General features: G+C 44.8%; 1 protein-coding gene across 4 annotated transcripts in view; it reads left to right on the forward strand.

Moving 5' to 3' along the window:
- Positions 1-27,179, forward strand: part of LOC138249706 (sodium-dependent proline transporter-like) — a 168,546-nt gene that overhangs the window by 16,318 nt on the left and 125,049 nt on the right. The window contains exon 1 of one of the 4 annotated variants that reach the window (XM_069203704.1): positions 26,194-26,240. The exons of the other annotated variants lie outside the window; for them this stretch is intronic. Coding sequence (XP_069059805.1) covers positions 26,223-26,240 — 18 coding nt within the window. The 5' untranslated portion in view covers positions 26,194-26,222. Of the gene's footprint in view, positions 1-26,193; positions 26,241-27,179 lie in introns of those variants that run through there. 4 annotated transcript variants of the gene reach the window in all.

Consider the following 27,179-nt stretch of genomic DNA (forward strand, 5'->3'; position numbering starts at 1 on the left):
GATATAAATTAAACAAGTTGGTCTAACATGCTTGAAAACAATGATTTGGAAACTGTAGGTCGATGCTGTAACTTTGTGTCCCTGTTGACATGGAGCCATGCAGTAAGTGCCCTTACCTCAGGGAGTGATGGACAAGGACTGACTGAGCTAGACCTCCGTCCAGTCACATCATTCTGGTTTCCTCAGCTTTGGATGAAAAGAGTGATCCATCCTCTTTAAATACCACTGTCTAGACAAACCAGGGGCATAGCTATCAATAGTAAAGTCGTACTGGGGCCCACGACTTTGAGGGAACCAATGCACCCCAAATATAGCTGCTATTTTATTACCACACCAGAGAATGGGGGGCCATTTTCCTTATTTGCATTAGGGCTCATGTCAACTTTCCTGGGCACTGGGCAAATCCTCCTGTCCAGTGGAAGATTAAATTTGGACTGGACTTGAGGTAGAGAGCCAATGGAAACCAGAAGGGGTTCCCACAAATCAGGCTGACCAGGAAGCAGCCTTCAGTGGTGATGGAGAAGCAGGGACCATGTATGACCAGAAAGGCTGGACTGGCCACTTGTTGCATCAGGCAGATCCATGGCCGAGGGATGAGCGAGTGGAACATTCCTCCATGAGGAAGGGTGGGTGCGAGATGCCAGCCGGTGCTGTGGGCTGAGACAGTTGAATGCCGTAGCATGTGTCTCTAATTATCACTTTAGTGGTACATCTCTAGTTTGTGACGGGCAAGGGCAACTTAGGTGCTGGAAGTAAGGGGTGCAGGGCTGCTCCCAAAATAACCACGCTGGAGTTCAGAATGTGAATCACCAATAAAGATACCTTTAATTTTGTTTTATCTTGACACATTTGTAGTGGGTTCAGACAGGGGTCAAATGTTAGGCTAACTCTTGCGTCAAATTGCTGTTTATTCCTTTAACATGGAGATTGGTGTTTACTTTTCGTTCTCTAACTGCAAAGTTAGAACATTTTGGATAGGGAAAGGAATAGCTGTGTAGAATGTCAGTCATTTCTTATAACACCCAACGACATTTAAATACCTGTGAATAAACTGTACAGATATTTCAAAATACCTCAAGAGTCAAGAAAGCTCAAACGAAATTCTGTAGTTTTTGTATATCCGAAGTGTTACGAAAGCAAAGATTTGAATTGGGATCAAAACTAATCAAGGTAGTGATGTCCAAATGATAAATAGTTGTTGAAACCCAGTTTTCACACATTTTAGTTTGTGCACTGTGGCTTTATTTAGTAAAACTGCATGTCCGTGTACGTCTTGTGGTCCTTTCAATGAAGAATGTGTTGTCTGTTAAGGTGATACACTTGTGACAGTGTGCTCCAAAAGGCCTCACCGGCGGTACACCACCCCTACCACCCCACCGCTGAGTGGACCTGGCTCAGTTGCTGCAGTTCTTCTTGTGTGGGGCTTGGATGTTTCACAATCCCTTTGACTTCAGTGATGTAACAATGAACACTGTTCCGCCCCGCTGCGGGGCCCGCTGCTGCTCTTTCCGTCACGTGGGCATTAGCGCCCCCACTGCTCCGGCAGCTCTTCAGGGCGCTGGTGTGAGATGTGCCTGTTCCCGGATGGAATCTGAAACCGACTTAGTGGCCTGAGACTAAAGCAAAAATACAGTCACTAAGCAGGCCCAACCCTCCCATCGGTGGCGAATAATAACACCTTCTTCGCGAGGATCGGACGGGAGGGGTGAGGCAGAGAACGGCTGAGCTGTAATTAAAAGAACGACCGGAGAAGGCGGGCAGAAGCGTGCTGCAAGGCGCTGACCCACGTGGCGTAACAAAGGCCCTGGCTGGGGGGCGGGGGGGATGTGTGTGTGTGTGTGTGTGTGTGTGTGTTAGCCCCAAGGGGGAACCCCCAGCACACTACACTGCACAAGCGACAGGCTCCTGACTAGGTCCCAGGGAAATGGCCCCCTCCAGGGACATTGCAGCCCCCCCCCCCCTCAAGTTTCGTTAAGCTACTGGCTGACCCACATGCCCATGCGGTGGTGTTGTGCCGTGGGTGACTTTACCCACTGGTTGGCCATACGTTATTTGTTGATAGTTAAGTAATGTATAAATGCATAGATGTGGGGCCGATGTGAGGTTTATCCTCGGCTGCTGTGCGCCATGAACCGAAACAAGTTGCAATCAAGTTGCCACAAACCCAAGAAGAGACAAATGTTACTGAGCTGATGATCAATCAATCAGAAATTTGTAAAGCGCACTACTCACTGGTGAGGGTCTCAAGGCGCCGGCCTTTGATCAGAAGTTACTTCAGTGCTCTTCTAAGGTGCACATGCCCTGTGTGTGGTCAGCAGTGGGCCAGGAGGACTGGTCGATGCCAGATGTTCAGTAAATCCCCTTCAGTTCTAGGATGCAATGGGTTGAAATGGGAGTCCTTTGCAAGGGTGGTGTAGCGCTTGGATGGGTGACATGGGCTCTCTCTCCTGGAAGGGTTCTGGACTCTGCACCGAAGCCCTGTCTGGGGGAGTTTTCCTCATGGACAAAGAGTGGGGAAAACCCTTTGATACCTCAGGTCCTAAGTTCTTTTTAGGACAGTGACATCAAGATTTCCCTTGAAGGAGGCTTGAAACTAAACAAGACTGATGGAAGAATGCTTTCAGTGCGAGCTGTCCAATTGTAGGATGCATTTATAATAACTGGCTGCACATAGCTGTTTTCATACTTTAAAAAAGACGCAAAGTATTTTAACTTGCAACTATGTGCTGAGGGTATTTTTCTAACTTTTGTTTGAGGCTCCCAGAGAGGTAGTTTTATTGACTGGTGTAGCTCTGGAGTTGTGAGGCGAGGTGATTTTTACATCTGCGTGAGCGCGTTATCAATTTGCTTTTTTAATTTTTCAATCTTGCAAATTTTACCTGATGTATCTAGCCGAAGTCCTCACACTCTGACTCTGAAATGTGCAATGTACAGAGTCTGATGTTCACGAATTTAGCCAGAAATGTACTCAGCAACTGCAGATTTCACAAGTGGGACATATTTTGTTATTTTTTACTTCTACTTACTTGTGATGGAACTAAAATAAAAATAGAGGAAGTTGTGTTCAATAAGTCACCATGTTTGTTGCGGGTATTACTCATAAATCATCACGGCATGTAAAAAAAAACATAAAATGTACGTAAAAATCAAATACACTTATTATATCTACAAGAACACTTTCAGATACAAAGTTAAAAGAGAAGACATTTGTCCTTATGCAGTTTCTATGGATTATATATCATTGCAGAAGATCCATGTATCTGCTTCTTGTCTTTCAAACTCCGAATAAAAAGTCTGAAACAGCAAAAACTATAGCAAGCTGCATAAAAGTCCTTAGGAATTCATCTAAGTCCTATTGCGTGACTTCATACGCCAAGATTTCTTAAAAGGTGTTCTATAATTATAATATATAGGACAAAAGAACTGTATGATGACCGAGCCACAATGTTTGTCCACTTTGCTTTGAAGTGGGCCAGTGGCAAAATTATTTATCTAAATTTCATAAAAATAATTTTAGCCTGCAATGGGTTTCGTCTGAAAGTCTCCAATCTCAATGTGTGTTGCGCTTTAAAAAGTCCTCAGTTAGAAGGCCATATCTTGACTTATGAGACATTTTGTGCTCGAGCACAGCCCATTGAATTCTTTTAAGGACCTTCATACTTGTTGGTGTAATGGATTCCTGGTCAGTCTAGTACTGTGATGACCTAGTTTACTCCGATGTCTAGAAATATGTCAACCATGGTACACAAGTGCCTGCCTTCAAGGAAGCTGTTTCCTTGAGAACTTCCCAGAGGTGATACAAGCCTTCGTTAGACCAGATCCCGCACCAGCAGACTAAGGGTCTCAATTTAGCGAGATCTCCAGTGCTTTACAACCCTAAATCAAGTAGGGTTGGAATATTCAGAATGCTCCTTGCTAAGTTAAGCACTGGTTTCAGAAAACTTATCTCCGTTCCCGCCATCTGCCTCAAATGAACAAAGCCTCCAAAGTTCAGCTCTGTAAACAGCATCCGTTTGTGTCTGTGCTTTATTCATTTTAAATTGGTGGAGTGGTGATATTCATCCCAAAGCATTCAGCAAAAGCAAGCATGGTCTTCATTCTATGGTTAATGATTACTATCTCTGGCGTAACCAAACTGGAGGGGGCCGCCTGCAGAGAACATGAACCCCCCTTCCCCCAAACCCCCCCACTCTCACACAGGCCAGGTCCTGTGCTAAGTGGCCCCCTGAAGCTGTGGTGGCCCCCGCATCATGGGGGCCTTTGTTACGCCACTGATTTACTATACTTTTCTCAACTTGGTTAGTCCATTTAGAAGCACTGGTCAAATATACATGTATCCAAATTTATGTAAACTCTGTTTTTTTGTTATCTATAGTTATTACATGTTTGAAGAGTTTGGGGTGTATTAAAAAGCATCAAGGTTGTTATGGCAGCATTCATTTCTATGCCTGTCATTCTACAAAACTCAGAAAATGGTCAAGCAAATTTTGCAGTCCACTTACTGTTGTAGGCATTAGGAGGATATAGTTGTCAGATTAAACATTTTATTGCCGGCTAATGACTTCACTGCTAATACTTTTACTGTTAATGCCACACCCACCCTAAATTATCCAGTAAGCCCCCCAGAAGGCAACCCTTTCTTTTATAAGGAATTCCTCAGTGTTATAGTTTGGCTGATCTTGCATAGATTCGGGGTCAACCTGCCATGTTTCCCGAAACATTAACAGCGAATTGTGATATAGTCTTGCTCGCCCATATTGTACAGTGGAAGTTATTAGTGTATAGACAGATAATCAATATCATAAGATCTATTTTATGCAGTGATTTCCATACCTTCAATCTTTTATTGGTACAGTATCAAACACAGATTTTAAATCAACAAAAGTCTTAAATAAGGGTGCTTTACCCAAAATTACAGCCTACCATGTCATCAAGAAGAGTCCGAGAGCCTGATTAGGACCGTGGCATTTGGTTTCTCCGTCACAAACGTGACAGATATCACGCCACACCTTTTTTTCAAGTTACATAGGACATAATGAAACATAATACAGCGGACGGGATATCCGTCAGATTTGTGATAGAGTATCCCATCTGCCAAGGTAGTAATCAGGCCTTGAATATCATCTACTCAAACATGCTTATGTTATCCTGAAAACTCACTTGGCAGTTAACCAGTCTTTATGCCTATTTAATATGCATCTGGCAGAAATCCTCTGTAAATTGTCAATAAGAATATAGTTCTTCAGATCTGATAAGTTGGCCTATTTGTGTATTTTAAGTTTTTGGCCCCTAACCAGGAAAATTTGATTGGGGCACCTGCAGCTACCGCATTGACAATAATGCAAAAATTATCTCTACCTCAAATAAATTCCCCAGAATAAAATCTATTTGAGGTGCCTTCTCTGTTTTTAGAAGATTAATAGCATCAAGGACTTCCTTGTGGGCAAATTGAACAGGGATCTCTTTTGAGAGAAGGCCAGTAAAGGGATATACAAAAACTGGTCCTCTAATGATGATTTAATGGTTTAAAATCCCCCACCCAAACTTTAGTATGTTTCTCCAGTGTTACAAAAAAAAAGTCTAGCAGCCATTGATATTTATATGATGAAAGGGATGCAAGTCATTGATTTTCTATGCCTCCAGTAGGGACACCCACTGTCGTTCTGCCAATTTCCATTTTTTTCAAGTTGTTTTTATTTCTTCCCCTGGCCTCCATTTATTTCCAGCCTCTTCTTTCGCACTCCAAGTCCACTACGAGTTGTTTTCTAGGTGGAGCATAGCAGCGCGCAAGTGCTGCTCTTTTCAACCTCTTCTAATCTATTCTGTGAGCTTTAACCATGCCCATCTCGCGGCCATCACCTTCATTCGTTTCTGGGCCTGCCTTTTAAAATTCCTTTGATTTCATAAGGAAATGTTTTACATTCGTCCCACCTTGAGGCACTTTTGTTACCACCTGCAGCTGGGAGAAGTTAAGGGCCTTCTTTGTATTAGTATGAATGTGTAAGGCACTACACTCTCTAGGGGCTACTTTTATGGTTACACTGCATTATTTCTGCTATTCTCTTTTCATGCCGTTGTGCCCTCTAGGGGCTGACTATATGGTTACATGATCATTGTTGGAAATGGCCCTTTTTGGAGGGTTATCCCCAAACATTTTGCATTCTTTCTCCTATTTTTTCAGGTCTGTTTTTGCTGGTTTATTGTCTCTGCGCACTTTACCACTGCTAATCAGTGCTAAAGTGCAACTGCTCCCTATAGAAATTGTACTGTTGATTGATTTATCCATGATTGGCATATTTGTTTTACTGTTAAGTCCCTAGTAAAGTGCTCTAGAGGTGCCCAGGGCCTGTAAATCAAATGTTATTAGTGGGCCTGCAGCACTGGTTGTGCCACCCACATAAGTAACCCTGTAATCATGTCTCAGACCTGCCACTGCAGTGTCTGTGTGTGCAGTTTTAACTGTAAATTCGACTTGGCAAGTGTACCCACTTGCCAGGCCTAAACCTTCCCTTTTCTTACATGTAAGGCACCCCTAAGGTAGGCCCTAGGTAGCCCCAAGGGCAGGCTGCAGTGTATGGGTAAGGTAGGACATATAGTAATGTGTTTTATATGTCCTGACAGTGAAATATTGCTAAATTCGTGTTTCACTGTTGCAAGGCCCGTCCCTCTCATAGGTTAACATGGGGGCTACCTTTAAATCTGATTAAAGTGTAGATTCCCTTTGGGAGCGGATGGACATGTGGAGTTTGGGGTCTCTGAGCTCACAATTTAAAAATACATCTTCTAGTAAAGTTGATTTTAAGATTGTGCGTTTGAAAATGCTACTTTTAGAAAGTGAGCATTTTCTTGCTTAATCCATTCTGTGACTCTGCCTGTTTGTGGATTCCTTGTCTGGGTCAGTTTGACAGTTGGGCTGTTCACACCTCTCCTCTAGACAGTGACACAAAGGGAGCTGGGGTGTAGCCTGCATATCTTGATTAGCCATCTGTGCTGGAGGGGAGGAGTGGTCACTCACACCTGAAAGGACTGTGCCTGCCCTCACACAATGCTGTCTCCGACCCCCTGGTGAGTGTCTGGGGCCTGGCCTGGACAAGGAAGGATCTTGCAAACACTTGAGACTTTGCCTTGAAGTTTGCAAACTTCAAAGGCAGAACTGGGTATAAGAAGCAGACCCAAAACCCCAGATTTTTAGAATCTTCCTGGAATCAAAAGAAACCTCTGCCCAGGAGAAGAGCTGAAGGAGGAGTACTGTCCCTTTGCTGTGTTGCTTTGCTGGACTGGCCTGCAGTTGCTGCTTCTGCCTGAAAAGAGTGCAAAGGGTGAACTTTCCTGTGTGTCCTGCTTGAGAAAATTCTCCAAGGGCTTGGAGTAGAGCTTGCCTCCTGTTGGAAGTCTCAGGGACACCAAAGACTTCAGTTTCCTCGACCTGCAGCACTGGGAATTGTGTTTTGTGCTGTTCAAGAGGAGAAACCACTGCAACGCCGCCAACTCCATTGGCCTGCACCGTGACCTGCCGACGCCGCATGGAGTCGCATTGCCCCACTTCGCACCGCGACCCTGGTCTCACCGACGCTGTCATCGGATGACTTCACCGAGCCGCTGCTCGCACCTCGACCTGTGGGCCCCGCACTCCGGCGTCACCTGCTCACACCGCAGCCTGGGCATCCCCGACGACGTCGCTCCTGCTGACACCGGCGCCGCTGCCTCCACCGTGGCCTGTGGACACCACTCGTGAGGAGCATGAAGCACCGTCCTGTGCCGCATCCCCGGTCCACCGACGCCAGCACCATCGGCTCCAGGGTCGTCACCAGGCACCTTGCCTGCACCGTGGCCTGTGGACACCGCTTGTGATGGTCACAAAGCACCGTCCCGTCCCGCACCGCTGGCTTGGTCCTACAGACGACAGTGCTTCCGCAACGACGACGCAGCTGCCTGCACCGTGGCCTGTGGACACCGCACATTGCACCGCCCCACTTCACACCGCATCCCTGGTCTCACCGACGCCACCGGACGGCGTCACCGAGCCGTTGCCTGCACCGTGACCTGTGGGCACCGCACGTCGCATCGTCCCGCTTCGCACCGCAGCCCCGCCGCCATCCCTGCCAGTGCACCTGATTTCATCAGCCGGAGTTCGATTCCCTGAGGTGCGTGACTTCAAGGGCCCGACGACTCCGGAACCGACACAAGCGACGCCACTCTCCGGAGCTCACCGCGAGGATCACAACGCCCTGCGAATCCAAGGTACTGTTTGCGGGTCTTCCCGACACCGCAGCTGGCCCACGACGCCGAGGCCAGCCTGAACTTTTGGTTTTGTTGTTCACGACGCCGTTGAAAGCCCCAGGTGGAGTTATCGACTTCAAGGAACTGTATTTTTAAGTACATCTTGCAGGATTCATATTTTTATTACTGTATGTTGGATTTTTATCATTTCTGGTCTTGTTCTAAATAGATAAATATTGGCTATTTTTCTAAAACGGGTGTGGTGTCCTTTTCTAGTGTTTTCACTTATTACTGTGTGTTATGTGCAGATGCTTTACACATTGCTTCTGAGATAAGCCTGACTGCTCATGCCAAGCTACCAAGGCGGTGAGCAGGGGTTATTTGAGCGGGTATCTCTCTTACCCTGACTAGAGTGAGGGTCCCTACTTGGACAGGGTGCAAACCGACTGCCAACTAGAGACCCCATTTCTAACAATCATGTTTCTTACAAATGCTATTTTTATTGCGCTGTCCTTTAGGGGCTGTTCTGAGCATTACAGTCCAGACACTACAATATTCATTGCTGCAGATAGAGGAAGTAGGTGAATGGAAGTGCTTTCATTACATGCAGGGCCACCAGAATCTTGTGGCAGAGAGGACCAAATCATGCGGGAGGGTTGATCAATTTATATGGCAAGAAAAGTCCAGCTATGCATTTACAACACCAATAGCTCTAACTCAAGAAAATGCGGGACCTATTGCATTGCAAATGCTTGCTTTGCATTTGCAATCCTTGACCTGCCATGGATGTGAATTTTCTCTGTAGTTTTTTGCCAGTTTCACCTTTCTTATAAAAGGAAAAAAAAACACTTCCACGGATTCTGCACAGCTAGCAGCAGGTCCTCAAAACATTGTTATAATCAGTGGAGTCCACAGCACACCATTCCTGCAGTGATGCAACCACCTCACTATATACAGCTGCAAGTATGGTGCTTTTCAAAACATTTCTCTATTTTATACCTCTCCTATTATTTGTTACAGAATCAACTTCTTTATAATTAGACTGGATATGCTTATATGTGGCGCGGGCAGAGCATATAAGGAAAAGATTCCTCCTCAACGTTTCATTCTGTGGTTCTTACTCATTCTCTGCAATTGGTGTAATCTCAAACTGCTTAATGTAATTGTCCCTAGTCCCAGCTGCCTAGTTTCCCAGGTCCATGCGTGATGTGCTGCTCCAGTCCAGGTGATTTCCTCTTAATTCTGGGACTTGAAGTCCAGTTTTATAATGGAATAAAGAAGACTGCAAATCCCAGAATTCAAAGAAAAAATGTGGACTGGGGCAGCACATCACGCATGGATCTGGGAAACCTGGCTGGAATGTATAGTTCTAGACTCCTTATTACGATTATCCCCTCCGTGAAAAGATTAATTTCTAGATCTTGCGTAAATCTGAGTAGTAGTCCACGGCAGCTCCTCCGCTATGGCAGAGGAGCGCTGATTCCCCCCCCCTCCCCTGCCAGCAACAGCAGCTTCAAACCTTTTACAATAAAACAATATTAAACTATGGTTTATTATCGTTGTATTATAAAAAGGGACGGGCCATGGGGCGTGACAGAGCACAGCACTCCCCTCAGTGTGCATGTATGTTTGACCGGCCGTCTCAGGCCGGTCAAACACACATGCGCACTAGGCTCTCTCCAACCCGGCACTGTGTTGCCGGAATGGTGACAGCAGGCAGAGGCTCCCACTCTGCCTTGGAGTGCCTAGCCAGGGCGCTCTGGCCAATCCTAACGCTGCTTTCATGCTGCTGGCAGCATTGGCCGCAGGGCAGGCTGGGAGCCTGTGCCTGCAGGGAGGACCAAGGAGTGTCGAGGCGAGGAAGGTAAGGTTTGTTTGTTTGTTTGTTTTTTGCTCTCCCCGCCCCTTTCCCTCGCGAGCTGCAACTGTTAGTAGTTGCTGTGTATCAATGCTGCCACCATCTAAAATTTGGAACTGCAAGCAAATCCCATCCTAATCCATCCTTTAAGGTTCCTGTATGGCGGCCCCTTCCTTATACTTAAGTGTTGGTTGTAGTTTGGATAACATTCCATAAATACGAGCTCAACTTGCCATGTTTCCTCGGTTCAATGTTTTTTGTGGCACAAACGCGTTCTGCATATCAGGCAACATGTATTTTAGGTCTAGCCTAGAGAAGTAGGACTTGTTTATTCATCCCAATGTAATAAAAAATAATTAATGAATTAAAAATACATACAGAGGGGGGCTATGGGGCACCTCTCTTCATCCATTGGTCTCTTCAGCCATCCTTCATATTTTGCTTCTGCCCACCACAGGGTACACCAGAGAATGAGTCATCCCTGGCTCTCTTGCATGAAAACAAGGGCACATGCACCTAAAAAGAAGTGCACTTGACTTTTCCAATGCTTTTCTCTAAGGACAGTGGAGGAGCCACAATAGAGGACCTGCAGGCTGAGTTGGTCTTTTAACCTGACACACCTTGACACTTTCCTGGGGCGGCAGGAACAGAAGAGAGAAAAACACTCCTTTATTTCTCCTCTCATCTTGTTGAGGTGCCCCGTTCCTGAAAGAGTCAATGTGCTAATGGTGGTTCTCTTGAAAAACCTTTATGGCTGTGAAACCTCATTTCTGTGTTTGATAATAATGATTGTAGTTCTAGGTTTATATAGCGCTGAAGGAGTCAAGAGGTGGCTTCTGGACGCTAAACAAATACAGAAACGAATCACAAATGTCTCTTGACATCTGCCGTGCTGCAGATGGTTTTGCATGTAAACCAGACCTTAACTTGTAGTGAACAAAACATAAAAACAGAAGATGTAAAATGATACGAGCACACCGCGTTTCAAGGCATTCTGTTCATTTCTTAGTTTGTGTTCCTGGCAGTTGTGTGTCCATTATTGCATGTGCCCTCTTTAAATGAAGACTCGTGTCTTGCTCAGACTTTCGAAAAGCGATTACCTAGGAGTAAATGTGTGACTTGCATAGGAGCACAGAGCTCGGGTACCTCGGGGCTACGTCTGCACTATATAAATCTACATATGTGCACACATGGATCCATACATGTTTACACGAATATATAAAATATTAAGCAAAACATGCACCTGCGCTTTGGTCATATCCTAGACTTAGTGCATTTCGATGAAAAGGTCAGGTAAGGCCATCCCATAACATCATTTAAAAACTTTGAACCATTGACAGCTGTGGCGCAGGAAGTGACATGTGAGGATGGATTGTAGGTGGTGAAGTGGACATGGTCTACTTCCTGTCGGGGTTTCTGACCAATGGGCGGTTGTCCTCTCTGCTGAGATGTTTACTCGTTTGGAGCTATGAAGTCCAGGTGCCTTGTCAAATGAGTTATGGATTTTTACCCTAGTTAATAGTGTGATAGATATGTAAAATAATTTGTTAATCTGTCTGCATGTGTAATGTGTATATTAAATAGTTTGTACGTGTGCTCAAAGGGGCATACTTGATAGTTTTAAACCACGACAGCAAAAACTTACGGACAGTTCTTAATTTGTGCCCGTGCTTGTAGATGGTGGGGCAGTGCCTAATTTGTGCTTGTTGTTTCCGGTGCGGAGCACCAACACTTATTTTTGAGGGCCAGGGCTTATTCTTCTGCCTCAAGCATTTACTGCGAGCAAAAGACGCATGGAAAAAATGGAGGAAGAGAAAAACGTGACAGCACCGCAAAGGGAGAAAGCAGAAAGCTGCGAGAGTCAGCTTAAGGGGCAGGAAGTGGCTTTAAATGGATTGAAGAGGCCTGAGATGGCTTCAGGATTACGCCCCCTCAGAATTCCGTGTTCCCACATTTAATCGCAGCAGCCGCGTGTTTAAGAGGAGGGCGCGTTTTTAGTTACAAATTAAGCACGGTGGTGGGGTAAGTCACCTTCAGGGACATCGACTTGTTTTACCTTGTCAGATCTTGACCCAGAGCGAAACTGAGAAAAGCAGCAGTGGGAGAAAGAAGGAGAAGAAAAAGATCCAAAAACAATGGGAAAGGGGGCAGCAGGAAGGAAGAAGAACCTGCCAGAGTGGGATGAAGACACCGGAAGTGTAGGGGGGGATGATAAGAGGCAGGAGGTGGAATCAAGAACAGCCATCCTTGGTATTATGCAACCCTGCTTTCCTCAGTGTTCTTGTCGGACTCTTTTTAAAAAAGAAAAAAAAAAACTTTGGGCTCCCGAACTTATTCTTACTGTGGAGTGAAGTCTCAATGAACAGCTTAGAGGGTTGCAAAGCACTACTGTACACATACATCAGCAGGGGACATGTCCGCGTAGAGGCGAGTTCACTCATAAATAGTATACCCGCTTTAAAAATTGGATTTTATTTCAGATGATATATGTTAGAAATATTAAGTCTCGGTAATACAGAAAGAAAAGTAATTTACCTTATGCAGTAGCTCAGTATATATCTTTTGTGTCAAACTTTTATGAAATACTTACTTGATAATGTGATCAATTATGTCACTGACCATGTCATGAGTGATGTAATATGTGAGGTCATAAGTAGTGTATTGTGGGGGGGGGGGCGTCAATTACAGTTAGCTCAGGTAACTATAACTGCTGAATTTCTAAGGTTTTCTGTGTGTAAAATCTGAACCTAACTACCGTCCCTGTCACCTTTTACATTTTTTCAGTGAAAAAAAAAAAAAAGAAATATATATATATATATATATATATATATATATATATATATATATATATATATATACCCACATAGAGCACTGACCTGCAGGTTCATTCTTAGTGAAAAGAGGTGTCAGGAGGCCCAGTGAGGTAAACAAAAGGGAAAGAAGACACTAAAGAGAGGATTTAAAACCCAACTTGGACATGCAGAATTAAAGGGGCACAAATATTATTAAAGGGTGCTGGTAGGCACATATATAATCTTTTTTTAATTTCCTGCAGAGCTCAATATTGTATGTTTTAGGCACATAATTTTACTCTGCTGCATTCTATCCTGCAATACCTTTTCTCCTACATAATCATAGAGTTTAAGCTGCTCCTTTGCCTCTAGTTAGAATGAGATCCGCTCACGCAAGTTTGGCAGGATGCCCGCCCACCCAACGCAGTCGGCCCAACATGCACACAGGCGTGCCTTGCTTTACATACAGCCACACAGCCATGCATGCTTATGAAAAGAAAGCAGTGCTCATGTTTTAAACCATTGTAATGTGCAAGCTCCCTATCGAAGGTTGGGGGCACGGTCCGAGCCAGAATGAGCTGGGGGGATCAACAGGCTGGATCTTGGTGAGAACAGGATAGTTTGTGTAACAACAGATGATGTGCTTTATGGAGATTAATGACTTGCATCATGTCATTAAATCTGGTTTTGAATCTGGAGGACTGTGCTTCTTAGGATGGGCTCTTGGGCTGCACCGTCTTTGCCCCATAAATACCAGGAAGTGTCGTCGTATATGTTTGGTGAAGGATCACTTGGGTTGCCTGGGGAGTGCGTGTTGTTAGAGGGGTTCAGACCGAAGGCCCTTTGACTGTGTTCATTATGTGGTCATTTGACCGGCAGTGGTGACCGTTCACTCGCTCTGCTGGAAAGGCATGTTCACCCAAGGGATAATTCGACCATAAATTGTTTTTTGTTCCACTCTTTTTGCCAAAGTGCACACGTCTGTTCTGTCCAGGGCCACTCCTGAGCATGTATCTTCTTGAGTGCAGCCTGGGTGGTTTTATTCAGGAGAGTCCTGCATGAAAGTTGCATCTCTGATCGACTGGTCCAGATGAGACATAACAGCTACACAACTCAGAAGAGTGAAATGTTCCTTCAAATCTTGACCGGGGTCGGGCTGACAATCCTTAGCACGTGGAGGCCGGAACCCCCATCTGATGCTCATCTATGCATATTGGTGGCTCCACAACCATGAGGTGGCATCTGATGACCTTTGCAGGCCTAATGTGGATGTCCATGACTTACGGTGTGACCACCCTCGGTCTAAGGTGAGCATGTCGGGCCTCAGGTGGGTATCCCTGACATCTAGTACGCACCCCAGCCTGTGAGAGGCAGGCCTTGTGATGTCGACACCTGTTTGGACAACTTTAACAACACAAAAGGATGATGGACGGAGTGCTGACAATGCAAACACTCACCCCCAGTCACAGATCTGGGTTTAATCCATCTTTCTTTTGCTCACCATGCCACCCCTGTTTGGACACCAAAATTGTGCATGTTCGGGGAGTGAAAAAAACGTATTTGCGGACAAAAAGTGTTTTCAGTAAACGACAAGATGATGGTTGGAGGAAAATTGGTATACAATTGGGAGAAAGATGAATTCTAGTGTTGGTGGGAAAATCTGTGAATTTTTCATAAAATGACAAGCTAGCGTTTGGGGTAAAGTGGATGTGTTTCTAAAATATATTTAAAGCTGACATTTGAGTAATAATGTGTGCATAGCTGAGGGCACTGCTTATGTTATATAGATCACTGGTAAATACAGGCGCCAACAAATGAACAGGGAGCGCCCAGCCAAGGATTGGCTCTGGCTGTAAAATCTCATGCACAAGCCAAGCCCTGCAAATATGTGGCCGGTAAATCATGCAATAAACATCATGTTAGAGCAGTGGCTTTCTAACTTGTCAATGCTGACCCCCTTCCCGAGAAAAATAAAAATCATTGGGTCCCCTCACAATTTTTCTATTTAGATGGTAATGCTTAAATATGCCTAAACGTATTTAAACATTGCAAGTTATGTTACCTTTTTAAAAATGCAATACTTTTTTGTGCTTAAAACAGCGCACTGTTATCTGCATAATGCTCCTTTTGGCTAGAGCCCCCCCTGTTTGAAGACCCCTGTGTTAGTGTGTAATAAGTTATGTTCCATATTCAAGAAAATATATTTATTTAACGAACAGCGTTTAACCCTCCTCCACCAGATAATCTGAGAATATTTATTAAAAGTGAGTGTTTTTAAACATGAATGGATTAACATTCCTGCCCCTCCTGGTGACAATGCCTTCAGTAAACCAAGACACGTCCGCTGTCATCTTTACCCTAAATGTTGCCCAGCTTCCTATTGTAGATGCAGCACAGTGTATAGGGTTGGAAATCAAACACAAGGCAGGTTTTTTGTACAGAGCAATTCTGAACTCTGATATGTGAAGGTGCACTCATGTGTGATAATGAACAAACAAAGGGCTTAGTGAAATAAAGTATTTGCCTAGGCTCACACAATTTGATCAAGTAGAGGAGCTAGGATTAATCCCAGATTTTCCAGTTTCACACTGTGCAATTCACTCACTATATAAATAGCTCTTTCTGGCATTAAAGGCTAATGCTGTATCTTGAATTCTTGGTAGACAGGAATAAGGTCTGGGTAACAGGCAAAACCCACATTTGATATTTTAGTAGTTTTCCACAGAGCAGCCTTTTCCATGGATATTGGAGCTCTTCGTAGGAGATGGACTACGTTCATTTTTTTAGTTTTTGGCACAGGGAGATTTGCCAGGATTGTGCCAGGACTCATAGGATGCTCAACTAAGGCTAGGATTCTAACCCAGTTCCCGAGGATGGATGGTCGGCTGCTGTGCCCAGTAGCCCACATCGCCCCCACCCCACCCAGGAAAACCCAGATCATGGTTCCAACTGGACCTCCAGCTGAGCCAGGGCCGGGCATCTGGCTTGAGGTTTCGCCCAACTCTAGTCACTGTTGTGACCTATTTCATGACTTGTGGAGCATTTCATTATCTATGATAGCCTTCTATGACTTAATGACAATCCTCAGTTCGGCTGTTGGAGGCAAACAAGCGTAAATCTGGTGCTCCCCAAGGTGTTTTTCACCTGCCTGAGCCTGTGAACTCCTTATAACTTGGGAAGCCGCTCCTGAATCTGTGAGACCTGTGCAGACAGAGGAATAGTTACGCCTCCTGTGTCTGAACTGTAAGATCCATGTATCTTTAAATGTCCCCTCTTTTTAAGACGATTCTCAGGCCGCTGACTGAAAATCTACTCGCAAGGGGCAAGATATAAGATTAAAATTCATGTGCTACATACGTTTTGGAAAACCTTTGAAGACCATGTCAAGTTGCACAACCCATTATTTGTACCAATTATGCTCAAATACACAGCTCTCCCCCCCCCTTTCCCTCATATATTTCCTGATACATGATGTCCTCAAACGATGCTCAGGAAAGTTAGACTTGCTTGGCAGACCATGAAATGTAATTTTTACATGATTGCCCTTATAGAACTGCCTATCAAACCTCTAGCGTTTTATCCAATCTTTTCAAAAATTGTGCTGTAAATTACACCCTTTATTTGCAGCCTCGCTACAGAAAGATCAATCGGTCTGTTGGAAACAATATTTTAACCAACACTTCAACATATACCTAGAGTTAGCTCTGGGTCTGTCACTTGCTCGTCATTGGATGGCTTTCTTGTCTATTTCAACTCCCTGCTTCTGATTCGATGGCTTTCTTCCTTATTTCTGTTTTTGTTCCACCCTTTGGAGAATTAAGGCTTTGCCCTGATGTTTGATTAGTTAAGTGCATCCCTTCACTACTGAGGTTATAATGAATTTATTTCTATATTTTGTGGCATTTGTGAGGTACTGCTCCCTGGCATTGTAGGACTTATTCCTTTGTCACTGCTTTCCCTCTCTCGGAGTCTGTCCACTCTTTCCTTAACCTTCTTCCCTTCCCCACTTTGTAATTCTCACTTCTGTTGTACCCCCGCTGCCTCGCCAATGCTCTTCCCCCCTCACACAACAGGTTCACAGCCGAAGATCAGTGTCTCTCAGTTCCCCTTCCTCAACTCCATTTCTTGCTGCCGACTGTTTTCACAATGCTTGCCGAATTACGTTGACATTGGCAAAGCTTATACAGGTAACTGGCCACCTTTAGAATGTTGTTTTTTTATACTTCCAAGATGGCTGTCACATTGTGTGCAGAAGCAATGTGAAGGCCATCTTAAAGGTATCAAAAATAACATTCCAAGAGGACCAGTCAACATTATAGGCTTTCTCAATATTTGCACTGCTGTTTTGCAAGAGCTGGCAAAGCCAATAGCTGGCTGCTACATTGTGTTAAGACAGACTATGGTGGTCATTTTGGAAATATAGAAAATAACATTCCAAGGTGGCCAACGCAACTCTTCTATAGGCTTTGGCAGTGCGTGCTCAGCATTCCCAAAACCAATACCAGCAACTATCCAGCAATGGCAAAGCAAGATCGAATAGCTTTGCCAGCGCTTATTTTTATAAAGTGTTCTCTGGCAACAACTTCCAAATTCCTGTGGAGGTTGTTGGGCTACTGTGTGGTGCTTACTTGCTTATGTCCTACCATCCTCAAAGATCCCTAGGTGCCACGGACCGTAGCATAAGACTGTCTTGTGCACTTCACTGATTACCCATACACCTCGCAGACGGTGCTCCCCATTCCTCAGCTCTCTGGAACTGAGCTTTTAGCCAATAAACTGCAATGACAATTGCAGACTTTGAGGGGCGCACATCTCCAGCGACTTCAACCATTGATCCCTCCTGCAGCCCAGGAAATGTTGGTGTTCTTTTAAGATAAATACTCCTGTGTGTAATAGTTCTTGCTGCATTTTCTTGTAATGTCCACTTAGAATACCCCAGCTTTGAAAGATTCAAGTCTCCTTCAAACAAATCACATCTGATTTAAATGGGTACAATCTATGCAGGGTGAAGGTGTGTTGTTTGTTTCTTACAACAGGCATGATTTGTGTAGTTGAGCTAATTCAACCATGTCATACGATACGCATGTTCTTCCCATGTGTTTCCTTTTACCACTCGCTCTGCATTCTGGGACTTGCAATTCTGGTTCATCACAATTGAACAAATGTTCTGGATGAGTGTTTCATGGGAGGAAAACTGGTCTTGAAAGTGGTGTCCTTGGTGACATGGTAGACCTCTGGTAACATCAAGTTTGGGCACAACAGAAGCTGCCAGATGAATCAGGAAACTTGATATAAACTTTCTGTAAATTGAGTGCAGCGTGACCGGATGGAAATCCTGTGCCTTGTTATCACTGAGCATGTTTACTGCATGGAGGAAATGTAGCCCCCCCCCCCAGGCGGATGGTGGTGCAACCAGTGTTCTTTGGTGTTTCACAAGCTGAGCAGATGTGATCTAGTGGCCAGGACAGATCATGAGGGAAACCAAGAGATCTATGTACACAGGAGAGGTCTCGGGAAGCAATAGGACACTGTACCGAAGCTGGTTGGAGGGAGGAGGGAAATGCTACGGTCTTGGAGGACACAAAGGGCAGGGAGAGATGAGATTAATGTTCTACTCCTTTCACAGGTGGCTGGTTCCATTTCATCTGTGTTGGGATGTTGCTTCAGAACCTGGGTGCAAATTAAGAACCTCTCCATTTTCCTCTTGGCACTTTTGATTTCAGTCCCAGAGATGTTCTGGTTTTGCATGTTGAGTTGGCCTCCTCAGAGGGTGAGCTCTTCCATCGGGTAATTTGGCGTATTGATGACACTCCCTTGTAGGTGATGAAGCGGGTCTTGATGATGGGAGGAGCCTCTACCGACATCCATTCGTCTGTTTGAGCCACTACACGTTTGATCCCAGCATGTTCTCTATTTCACCAAAAATGTGTTATCCTTGCCAAGTCACCTTTTAGCCCTGTAGGGTAAAGCACAAGAGTGCACCATTATTTGCAATTGAGAAAGAATTGTTGAGTAGCATTCTTAGATGCATGCGTAATGCACTTGCAGCCATTAATCCATTTTGACCGCAAGCCACGTGGTTCTCCAGACTGGCTTTCTACCTCCCACCTTCCTTCTGTCCTGCAATTGAAGGCTGAAGCAATGCGTCCACTCACTTCTTTTGTCTTTTAAACATTGAAGGGGTGTTACTATGTGTTGCCAATTTATTCAGCACCTTTTGCCGTACAAAGTTTCTTTAAGATCTCTGCCAACTAATTTGTAAAGGTGGAAACATGGAATCTTTTAATCCCAATTCGACTAAAATTGAGTGATCAGGGCTCACTTTCTTTTCATCATTTTCTTTCATTATCGAGATTTCAAGCACTTAGAACGTTGCTGATACTAGGCGCTAGGTACACAGAAGCCTGGAGTTTAGATTTGCAGACTCCTATTGGCAGATTATGCAGCAGTGTTGAATAGATTATGCATTAAAAAAGCATAGTTATGTGGCATTATGAAGCGCATTGTACCACAATCTTAATGCAATATTTGGCACTTTAGCATGAATTGATACAAAAGGGTCCCAATACTGTGCCAAATATATAGGTTTCCAAAAACAGAAAAGTATACATATTCACCAGATCATATTGAAAAAGTTACTCAAACTTGAATAACTATCTTGTCATGCATGGGGGGCACACTCTCTCTTCTATTTTCCATGGAAAAATAGCTTGTGTAAAACATACAATGTTAGTTTGTGTAAAACATACAATGTTAGTTTCTGTAAAATATACAATGTTTTATACAGCAGAAAGCAAGTTGGTCTGTGCACACTTCTTGTAAAGAAAATGTGCCTCTTTTGTTCAGCGTCTTACAGCGATGTTTTAAGACGAGTATTCTTGTTTCGTTTTACTTTGTGTCCTTACTATAGTCCTTTAGAAAAAAATGTATTAATAACCTTGCAGTGCAGTCTTTTCCTCGACTATTTACAATGCACGTCTCTCTGGCAGACACTGCGTGATGCAAGATTTTGGACCTTGAAAAAAACGAAGTGAAATGAATGAGATTCTTATGCACATGTGAGGTATTCACTTGAAATAACTGCTGTTGTGTGAATCATGCCTGCCAACCTGTGGTCCGAGGACCCCTGGGGGTCTGCGAAGCCTACTCAGGGGGCCCGCGATTACTTAGAAAATGAAATCAAATGAAATGATTAATAAAGTGTATATAAATAAAGAAGCTAAATGTACAATTTCAAAGTTAAACGTTCTGTAAATGTGAAGAAATTTGAAATTGAAGGCTAAAAATGAAGTTGTTATCCTCAGGTTGGTTTGTGAGAGCAGTGCACGTGCATCATACAGAATAGAGTATGGACGATGAGTGATCTCAATTAAATTTAGAAATACTCCAACCCTTTTTATTTCTCTTCTATTTGATTGTGAATTTAAATGCATTATGTTCATAATGTGTGTATTTGTTTGATGAATGCCTGTTTCTGTATTGTTTGTGTATCGTTTAGCAGTTCAGATCATCGGGCGTGCTTAGGCCAGGCTCCCCAGCTTCCAGTAATAACTCAGTGGGGGTCCCTGGTTTCCAGTAATGATTAAGTAGGGGTTCTCAGAAGTGAAAAGGTTGAGAACCCCTGGTCTATGAGTTTGAACAAAAGATGTAGCAAATTGTTTTCATGCCAAAAATGCAAGAATTAGTTCTACCATGTTTGAATTACGTTGAAGCATCTCATGATATTTTATGTTGCAGAAAATGGTTATTTCCCCGTTCTTCAAATGGGGACATTAATACTGACTGGACAAAAGGTTCACCTCCTTATCACCAATGTGATGCCTGATTTCAGGCATCCACGACCAGGAGCGGCTCGCAGTGCTAACAGGGGTCGCGGCGGCGCACGGGGTGGATGAAATATATATATATATATATATTTTTTTTTTTAACGTACCTTCATCGTCGCCGTCACTGCCGCACTGCTCCTCTAATGCAGGCAGCTGCAGGCACAGGTTCTCAGCCTGCCCTGCGGCCAATCCTGACACTGCTCAGGGCAGCGTCTGGATTGGTTGGAAGCACCCAGGCAGAGCGCTCCCAAGCAGACTGGGATCCTGTGCAGGCTCTCTCCAGCCCGGCAACACGGTTGCTGGGCTGGAGAGAGCCTACAGCGCATGTGTGTGTGTTTGGCCAGCCTGAGACAGCCGGCCAAACACACATGCCCTTTGAGGGGGAGTGCTCTGCACTCCCTCCTCACTGCTCGTCACAGCATGTGGCCCGCCCCTTTTACTAAAAAAACGATAATAAACCTAGTTTATTATTGCTTTAGAAAAAGGTTTGCAGCAGCTGCTGCTGGCGGGGTGGTGACGCTCCTCTGCCCTAGTGGAGAAGCCGGGCCTGTCCACTACTGACAGGTGACCAAATGACCTTGGTGAAGTGTCTGCCACTACACTACATACGGTGCATTAAGGCAACTGACTGATAGGGTGCCCGATCGCTTCAAGCGGAAAAGAACTTAAGCAAATCAGGGCATTCTGGGAATAGTAATCGAACTCTTATAAGTGAACTGCAATCGGCCACATCTCATAGAAATGTGTAAAAGAAAAGCACAAGACTGAGAACATGGATTCCAGCCAAAAGGGAGCGGTCAGGCAAACCCTGCCTTGCAGCTGCTCTGCTAACCCACTGAGCTAACTAACTCAGGTATTCCCCTTCCAGCCAGTGCACAGGCAGTTTGTCCTCCTAGGAACAACCCTGAGGAGTGCAGCAGATGGGGCAGCCTGTGCACTGGATGTTAGACTGTCCCTGTGCGTGTGCAGTACAAGGCACATTTCCACACACTTCTCGTTTCCTCACTCACCCAGCCGTGCGTCAGACATGGGGGTTCCTGTTTTTCTCATCTGTTTCTTCTACTTGAAGTTGTGACACTGAGGAGAGCAGGGCTGAGCTTTGGGTCATTGCAGGCCTCGGGATGGGACGAGACGAAAACTCTTTCTGTTGAAAAGTCTGCTTTTATGAAAGAGGCCATTCAGTGAATGGGGTCACCAGACTTCTCAAGACCCCCAGCTGACGTCACCAAACAACGTTGCATCCTAAAACACCTATTGTTTACGTGCATGCCAACATTTTAGAAAAGGAAAGTGGGACATTAAAAAAACATAATTGAGAGACTGTACAGGGAGTGCAGAATTATTAGGCAAATGAGTATTTTGACCACATCATCCTCTTTATGCATGTTGTCTTACTCCAAGCTGTATAGGCTCGAAAGCCTACTACCAATTAAGCATATTAGGTGATGTGCATCTCTGTAATGAGAAGGGGTGTGGTCTAATGACATCAACACCCTATATCAGGTGTGCATAATTATTAGGCAACTTCCTTTCCTTTGGCAAAATGGGTCAAAAGAAGGACTTGACAGGCTCCGAAAAGTCAAAAATAGTGAGATATCTTGCAGAGGAATGCAGCACTCTTAAAATTGCAAAGCTTCTGAAGCGTGATCATCGAACAATCAAGCGTTGCATTCAAAATAGTCAACAGGGTCGCAAGAAGCGTGTGGAAAAACCAAGGCGCAAAATAACTGCCCATGAACTGAGAAAAGTCAAGCGTGCAGCTGCCACGATGCCACTTGCCACCAGTTTGGCCATATTTCAGAGCTGCAACATCACTGGAGTGCCCAAAAGCACAAGGTGTGCAATACTCAGAGACATGGCCAAGGTAAGAAAGGCTGAAAGACGACCACCACTGAACAAGACACACAAGCTGAAACGTCAAGACTGGGTCAAGAAATATCTCAAGACTGATTTTTCTAAGGTTTTATGGACTGATGAAATGAGAGTGAGTCTTGATGGGCCAGATGGATGGGCCCGTGGCTGGATTGGTAAAGGGCAGAGAGCTCCAGTCCGACTCAGACGCCAGCAAGGTGGAGGTGGAGTACTGGTTTGGGCTGGTATCATCAAAGATGAGCTTGTGGGGCCTTTTCGGGTTGAGGATGGAGTCAAGCTCAACTCCCAGTCCTACTGCCAGTTCCTGGAAGACACCTTCTTCAAGCAGTGGTACAGGAAGAAGTCTGCATCCTTCAAGAAAAACATGATTTTCATGCAGGGCAATGCTCCATCACACCCGTCCAAGTACTCCACAGCGTGGCTGGCAAGAAAGGGTATAAAAGAAGGAAATCTAATGACATGGCCTCCTTGTTCACCTGATCTGAACCCCATTGAGAACCTGTGGTCCATCATCAAATGTGAGATTTACAAGGAGGGAAAACAGTACACCTCTCTGAACAGTGTCTGGGAGGCTGTGGTTGCTGCTGCACGCAATGTTGATGGTGAACAGATCAAAACACTGACAGAATCCATGGATGGCAGGCTTTTGAGTGTCCTTGCAAAGAAAGGTGGCTATATTGGTCACTGATTTGTTTTTGTTTTGTTTTTGAATGTCAGAAATGTATATTTGTGAATGTTGAGATGTTATATTGGTTTCACTGGTAATAATAAATAATTGAAATGGGTATATATTTGTTTTTTGTTAAGTTGCCTAATAATTATGCACAGTAATAGTCACCTGCACACACAGATATCCCCCTAACATAGCTAAAACTAAAAACAAACTAAAAACTACTTCCAAAAATATTCAGCTTTGATATTAATGAGTTTTTTGGGTTCATTGAGAACATGGTTGTTGTTCAATAATAAAATTAATCCTCAAAAATACAACTTGCCTAATAATTCTGCACTCCCTGTATTTCCCACATTGACTTCTACTGAAGCAGAGACAATTTCAGGAGGGAGACCACCAAAACAGCGCCATTTTATACTTAAAAATTCGGGAGTCTCCTGCCTGAATCGGGTCTATTGACAAGTATGTGTTTGGCGCCTATTAGTGGTGCAACGGTCAGTAAAGAGAATTGTTTTGTTTGTCTGCACTGAGTGTCCTCTTTAAGTTGCAAGAAAAAATCTCCACCTCCAGCAACTTAGTCAGTCATCCATCTAGTTTGTACTCCTAAGACCTCTCTACTCCTAGCCGCACCCCATCAATGTTGGCCTAGATGTTCCTTCTTCCAAGGACTCTCCTTCTCTGGGCTGAGAGGGTCACTTCAAAGCTTTTTCATATTTATACCAAGATGTCTGAATGAAATAATAGTGAAATTAAGTAGTGGGCTGGAGAAAACAACCACCCTATCCTTTGCCTCAAAACTTCACGGCTGAGTTCAGTCAACTTGAAATAGTGGATAAAGTGGGCGGAAGCAGTAGCTTGGGCGGCCCCATGGCCCCCTCTAGCAGCGACCGCACGCGCTCAGAAGCTGCGGGCTGATTGGTGGAGGAAAGAGATGATGCTAGCTGCAGGTGATGTTGGGTAGAAGGGTGGGAGTTTGGGAGTTTAGGGATCATTACCACTACCCCACCCCATTAAATTGCAGAGCATAGGTGATCCACTGCCGATGGAAATTATACAAATCTGGTGGTAGAGGCCAGACCCAATGCAGCCATGACGTGCCGCTGAGTGTTTTCAGACCTCTGTACAGGGACCACCAAGGTTTCCCCTTTCAAAGAAATTCTGTCACTTTTATCATTTTAGTTTGTCCATTGAAAAAGCTCAAACATTTCCACAATCGCCCTACAGAAAGTTCCTCTGAGCCCAATCGCCTTCCTTTTGGGTAAGGTGCTCCGTTCGGGAGCCTTTCTCTTTATCAGTGTCACACTCTCCTCTCTGTCGCACACTCTTCTTCCTCATCTTCATCAGATAGAAAACCATCTCTAAGAGGACTTAAAACTTTTGTCTTCCTTTGATGCTTCAGCTTATTGCTTATTCTAGCGCCATGATGCCTTCAGACAACAGTAAGCGCTCTATCAGCGTCCTGTGTCGCTCCAATCCCTGGGTCCATGAAGAAGCCTGATGACCTTTGGGGTCCTGGACTGTGAAGCTGATGGTTGCGCTTGTGGGGGTGAAGTCCTCACCCTGATGAGGATATTGTCCTCTCTCCCCCATCTTGATCTCCTGGGATACTGTGCTTTTTAGCAGTGGATGCAACCTCTTTGAGGTCTGTGGAGGTGTGCCACACTTTGTTTTGATTCTCCATGAGAGACATATTATTTACCTGGAGGATGAGGGAGGCACCCAAATTTCTCTCATTGACTTCTGTTGAAGGAGAGGCAATTTCAGGCGGTAGACAGCCAAAATAGAACCATTTTTGGCTTAAAAAATGGGGAGTCTCCCTCCTGAATCGGGTCTGTTGGCATATATGTGAATGTGGGAATCTCCTTGGTTTTCTTTAAATTAATTCAATTGCAAACTTCCGCCCCCACCACTCCCCCCTTGGAGGAAGTTAGGTAAGTAAATCTGAGCCAGCCTGTGCCACTGAGGAGGGCACCAGAGCCAAGCCCAGAATGGTGTCTGCAGTCCCTATCTGATCGGACGGTCTCCAGCCTGCTAGGAAGGGGAGCCGCTGTTTACCCTGGAGGACTGATGCCGTGATTAACGGGTTAATTGAGTCATAATGTTTATGGTCATCAGTCACCTTCCCTGTAATTGAGAGCTACTGTACAACCCCTGCAAGCACTGGCCCCGCCCCTCCCTTTGTTTACTTCCTCATCTGCGTGTCCAGCCATTGCTCAATAACAGCTTGTGCGGTTGGTCCTGCTCCACCGGGTTCTCGGCACGTCACAACGCGGCTCCTACTGATGTGCTTCGCTTTTAAACCTTAATTACCATCTAAATGTGGACAGCAGAATGTCGCCCTTCCCAGACCGTGGATAACCAGGGATCTTTCTGGTTCCATGGATAACTGGTTTGTTATTTGCTGCACAGTTTTGACCTAAGAGTTTATTAATTTATTTTATTTTTGCAATTGTACATAGCTCTGACATGGCTCGAAGGCATCCGAGCGCTTTACAACAGAGGCAGAATACATGGCAGTCGCAGCTCCTCTATTGGAGCGTTGCCCTATTTAAATGCCCCCCAAAGCCCCAGAGATGAAAAATAAAAGGTTAAATTATTACCCTTTTATTTCTCATCATCCCATACTGAACTGAGTGTCAAGACGGGGCGGGGCCTGCTGAGTGGCAGCAGGGAAGAGTGGTGGGCAGAGGGCCCCCTGTGCCCTGGTTAAAGTGCACGTCTCTTTGGCCGGCCGCCTTGCAACGGCCAGCCTGACATGCGCACTTTAAACCTCTCAACCCAACTGTCTTAAGACCGCTGGGTTGAGATCAAGAGCGGGCTCCCAGTGTGCTGGGGAGCGCCAAGAGAAGCCGCTCCCTCCAGTCAGGGCGCTGCTCTCATGCTGGTTTCCAGCATGTGAGCAGCGCCAGGAGTGGTAAAGGGAGTCTCCTTTGGCCCGCACTTCAGTCCAGGCAGAAGATGTCCGGCGTGAGCATGACCTGATGTGCTGTACCAATAAGGTAAGTGTTTTTTTTTTAATTTATTTTTTGTTTTAATTTTCACTCATATATCTACCCATTTGACCGCCTTCCCCCCCCCCCCCCCCCCCCCCCCGTAGATGTCAGCCGCCACTGATACATGGGTTACAGAGAGTCTGGAGCCAGAGAGCAGGACAGACCTTGTATCTTGGTCTGTGTAAAATCATGGTCAGGCCACTGGAATTATGGAGAAGAAGAGGGCCAAATTATGCGGCAGAGTTGAATACATTATGCGGCAAGAAAAGGCAAATAATGCAGCATATATATTTTTTAATAGTATTACTTTTTATTTCATCATTTGTAAACTTGCTAACACTGTCTGGGCATTGGTTGCACCTCATTAGTATTATTTTAATACCCAAATATAGCAATAAGCAGCGTAAAGTTGACAAGCCCAGGTTTGCAGCGGGCCTTTCACTGTGAAGTAGCACGTGTTGCTGCGTTTTTATTCACTTTGTAACCCTTTTGCGCCAAAAACATTTTTTTTTGCGTATTATCTTGCAGATGATGGATTATTTGGCAAATGCGGCAAATCTAGACTTCTGTGAATGCTAGCCTGTTCTGTGTAGGTTCAGCAGCACCACAGCTGAAGGGAGCCATCCTCATCCACTCCTCCACTTGCGGGAATTGAAGGGGAGCTTTGTTTGCAACTTTTCATAAACCTTTCCCCACCCCGCCATGGTTTTCCAGCTTTTCACATTTACTCAGTGACACCAGGAATGCGTTCTGTGGCTGCATTAGAGACAATGTCCACTTAGGAAAGACCTATGGAGATATATGAAGGTAGAAAGTGTCACACAAGTCTTGGCTACTGTAAGGCAAGGGGGGGCAGTAAAGACTTGGCTATGGGGTCTGGAAGTGTATTGCAGTTGATTTATATAGCGCTTACTTCCTCTGACGAGGTCATGAAGCACTTTACAG

The sequence above is a fragment of the Pleurodeles waltl genome, chromosome 8 (genome assembly GCF_031143425.1).
Source record: "Pleurodeles waltl isolate 20211129_DDA chromosome 8, aPleWal1.hap1.20221129, whole genome shotgun sequence".
In the NCBI taxonomy this organism is placed as follows: domain Eukaryota; kingdom Metazoa; phylum Chordata; class Amphibia; order Caudata; family Salamandridae; genus Pleurodeles; species Pleurodeles waltl.